Here is a 3,170-nt window from a genome sequence, read left to right on the forward strand (position 1 = left end):
TATGATAATGTGATAAATCAACCTAGGTTTTCGATATTCATTGACCGTTTAATATAAATTGGATATATTGCAAATATATTTGATTTCTGCTTGCATGTCTTAATTGTATATCAGTTATTTGAATAATAATTTTTAAGAGTTGAAAAATCCCTAATATCGTTGAATAATAATTTTTCACCTTGTACATGTTATGAGAATATGCTCTTCTAAAAAGTGCATTCATCTTCTGAAACGCCTTGATGAGGAAACTCAAGTTGTACTACTTTTAATTGGTCGAACTTTGCCACCACCTCTTTCATGCTTGGCCGTTTCTTTGCATTCTTTTTCATGCATCTGTTAGCAAGCTTAGCGAGTAGAAGAATATCATCCATTCGAGCTTCTTGAACTACTTGCATATCTAATATAGAAATCACATGGTTATGTTTTATCAAGTCCTGAAATCGTGGAACCAGGCCTTCTCCCGAGTTTATTGGGGAAACTGCTCTTCTTCTAGTTAAGAGCTCAGTGAGGATCACACCGAACGCATACACATCACTTTTCGAAGTAAGTTTTCCTGACTGAAAATACTCTGGATCTAAGTATCCAAATGTACCTTCAATTTGTGTAGTCAAATGCGATCTGCTAATTGGTACTGACCTCGAAATTCCAAAATCTGAAACTACTGCATTGTAGTTCTTATCCAGTAAGATATTTCTTGGCTTGATGTCTCTGTGAAATATCGTCGGGGATGCGTAAGAATGTAAATAAGCTAGTGCTTCTGCAACCTCCTTTGCAATTCGTACACGATCTTTCCATAAAATAATGGAAACTTGTGACCCATCATGAAGATGCTGTGAGAGGGTAACGTTAGATAGATACTCGTAAACTAATAGGGGAACTTCGTATTCTAAACAGCAACCTAACAACTTAACTATATTTCTATGGCTTATCTGTGCAAGAATTAGAACTTCATTAACAAACCGTGCAACCTCATCTTCATCTATTATGTTTGACTTCTTTATGGCGACAACCGTTCCATCCTGTAACAGACCTTTGTAAACTGTACCCTGTCCACCCTTTCCAATAATTCGATGTCTACTAAAACTGTCGGTTGCCTTTTCCATCTTATCTGCATCATAGATCTTTATTTTTTTTTATAACACATGAATTATCAGCTGATATTTTCTGCTTCAATAGGTTTCCACCATTCCTTATAAAGAACTTCCGTCTTGTCGTATTATTCTTTCTTCTTTTAAATTCTACGAATACCAAACACCCAAACGCACCGAAAGCAGAAAGTCCAATTATTACTGAAATTCATGCATGTACACTGAGGTTAGCTGAGGCAGTTAGGCATTCTGTTATATTACACATATATGGTAGTGACATTTTACCTGATATAATAATAAATATATGGTGCTTTCCGGAAATACAGTCGCCGTCATCCTGACATTTGTTGATACCTATTTTAACGTTCCGACAATATAGTTTACTTACTTTCTTTTATATATATTGTAATGCAACAAACATTGCCACTAAAATATATTTAAGGGGTAGATTTTAAGAACATAAATGGTTCAGTAGAGTATGATATCACTCCGTACATGATAAAATGTATGATTTTACATCACATTCAGTTTGCGAAGTTTATACTTTTATGTTGAAGTATTATTTGGTTTACCTTTGCATCCAGTTGGGAGGTAAGGGTTCCCTTCGTAACCATCTATACAGCGACAGTTATATCCAATCCCCAAATTGGAGTCCACACAATGACTGTTCCGGCCACACAAACTGTTCCCTCTTTTTTGAGCTTCACGACATGTATGCAGAGCGACAAACCAATTCAAGGCCACTGACGAATTGCGTATAATTTCTCTGTTGGACAAGATGGATGTGATGTTCTTTTCTGTAATCAACGCAGCAGAGCACATTTCGAGTCCCTCACTATTTCTTTTTACAACACTAAATGCACTTGTTCCTACTGGTACGCTACTTTGGCAGCATCTATTCATACCGTTACAAATGTCTGAAATATTTTTATCGGGTAAAATTTGGTCACACATAGAAGTGCAATTAAACCATGTTCCGGAGCCGGTATGAGGAACTTGAAAAAACACATAACAGTCACATCCAAGTGCGACATAGACATTTTTATCATGTGAGTATCTGAAATATCGGTCCAACGGAGCTGGTTTACTACCTGATTTGTTCCCATATGTCAAATATACCTTGTGAACTACACTGACCCACTCTGTTGAAATTTCTAAAATGGGGAATATGTGATTGTTTACAAACCGTAGAGGAGCAATATCTTCTGCAGATCCATCACACATGACTTCAAATGATTTGTGACTGTAACAGTTTGTACCGATCCCGAACGGATAAGGAATAGTTAGGTTACCGCATTTCTCTTGGCAACCTGGCTTTGCTAACGAAGCTCTTGTCATATGGATGCAAAGAAGTAATGAGGTAAGATATACTAATTTAATCATCAATGATTTCATGTTCATCCTTTGTGTTTTTCAATTTGTCATTTTGAGTATAGTTACTTGGAGACGAAGACTTATAGCTATCTATATCTATATTAAGTTAATCGTATGGAATTTTTATTGAAACAACCTCGAGATTAAATATTAAATTATACCTTGAGACTTGGAGATTCTTAATGAGTTGGTTTTGTTATCCTTAAATATTCAGATCATCTGTTTAGTGATTCGCATTTCGTATTGGAATGTGCTCCAAGCTTTGTGATATTCAGTAGCCTTTGTTAAACACTTATGTAGCTATTAATAATGACAAGTATAGTACCTTGGATCTTCAGCCTGTGTACTCAATGTTAATAATGCAATTTTCTAAGTTATCTCTCATGTATTCTTCTACATTGTTTTATACCTTTCTAATGATATTTTGCAAACTTGCTTTAATAATTTATTTTATATTTATGTTTATTTTCAGAGACATATCCGGACAAAATCCAAATAATTTGAACAAATGACCTTCTCATGTCGAAGCTATTGTAGAGAATTGTTTAGTATCAACTATGCCCCAAACTAATTTTAAGATATAAAATGTCACTTCTAAACTTCAAAAGTTTCACATATGCAAAAATGGTTGTAACTGCTTACTATATTCAAATTATTCATAAATTTATGATGTTCTTTAAATCTTACAGAAAATGGTTGGGCGGATTC

General features: G+C 34.8%; 1 protein-coding gene across 1 annotated transcript; it reads right to left on the reverse strand.

The window, feature by feature from the left end:
* Positions 1–206: 206 nt before the first annotated feature.
* Positions 207–2,426, reverse strand: LOC139846730 (putative wall-associated receptor kinase-like 16). Its single transcript, XM_071836218.1, has 2 exons — positions 1,661–2,426; positions 207–1,108 (listed from the first exon to the last, which is right to left on the reverse strand). The coding sequence occupies exons 1-2, from the start codon at positions 2,424–2,426 to the stop codon at positions 207–209; spliced, it is 1,668 nt and encodes a 555-aa protein (XP_071692319.1).
* Between the last annotated feature and the right edge of the window lie 744 nt (positions 2,427–3,170).

Source organism: Rutidosis leptorrhynchoides, chromosome 1 (assembly GCF_046630445.1).
Source record: "Rutidosis leptorrhynchoides isolate AG116_Rl617_1_P2 chromosome 1, CSIRO_AGI_Rlap_v1, whole genome shotgun sequence".
In the NCBI taxonomy this organism is placed as follows: Eukaryota; Viridiplantae; Streptophyta; class Magnoliopsida; order Asterales; family Asteraceae; genus Rutidosis; species Rutidosis leptorrhynchoides.

What these genes read in the sequence shown, in the direction of transcription:
- LOC139846730 (XM_071836218.1), bottom strand. Translation starts at nt 2,426, where the DNA reads ATGACAAGAGCTTCGTTAGCAAAGCCAGGTTGCCAAGAGAAATGCGGT. An exon ending in CCTCCCAACTGGATGCAAAG is followed by an intron (nt 1,109 to 1,660) that starts GTAAACCAAATA and finishes TCTATGATGCAG; the next exon opens with ATAAGATGGAAAAGGCAACC.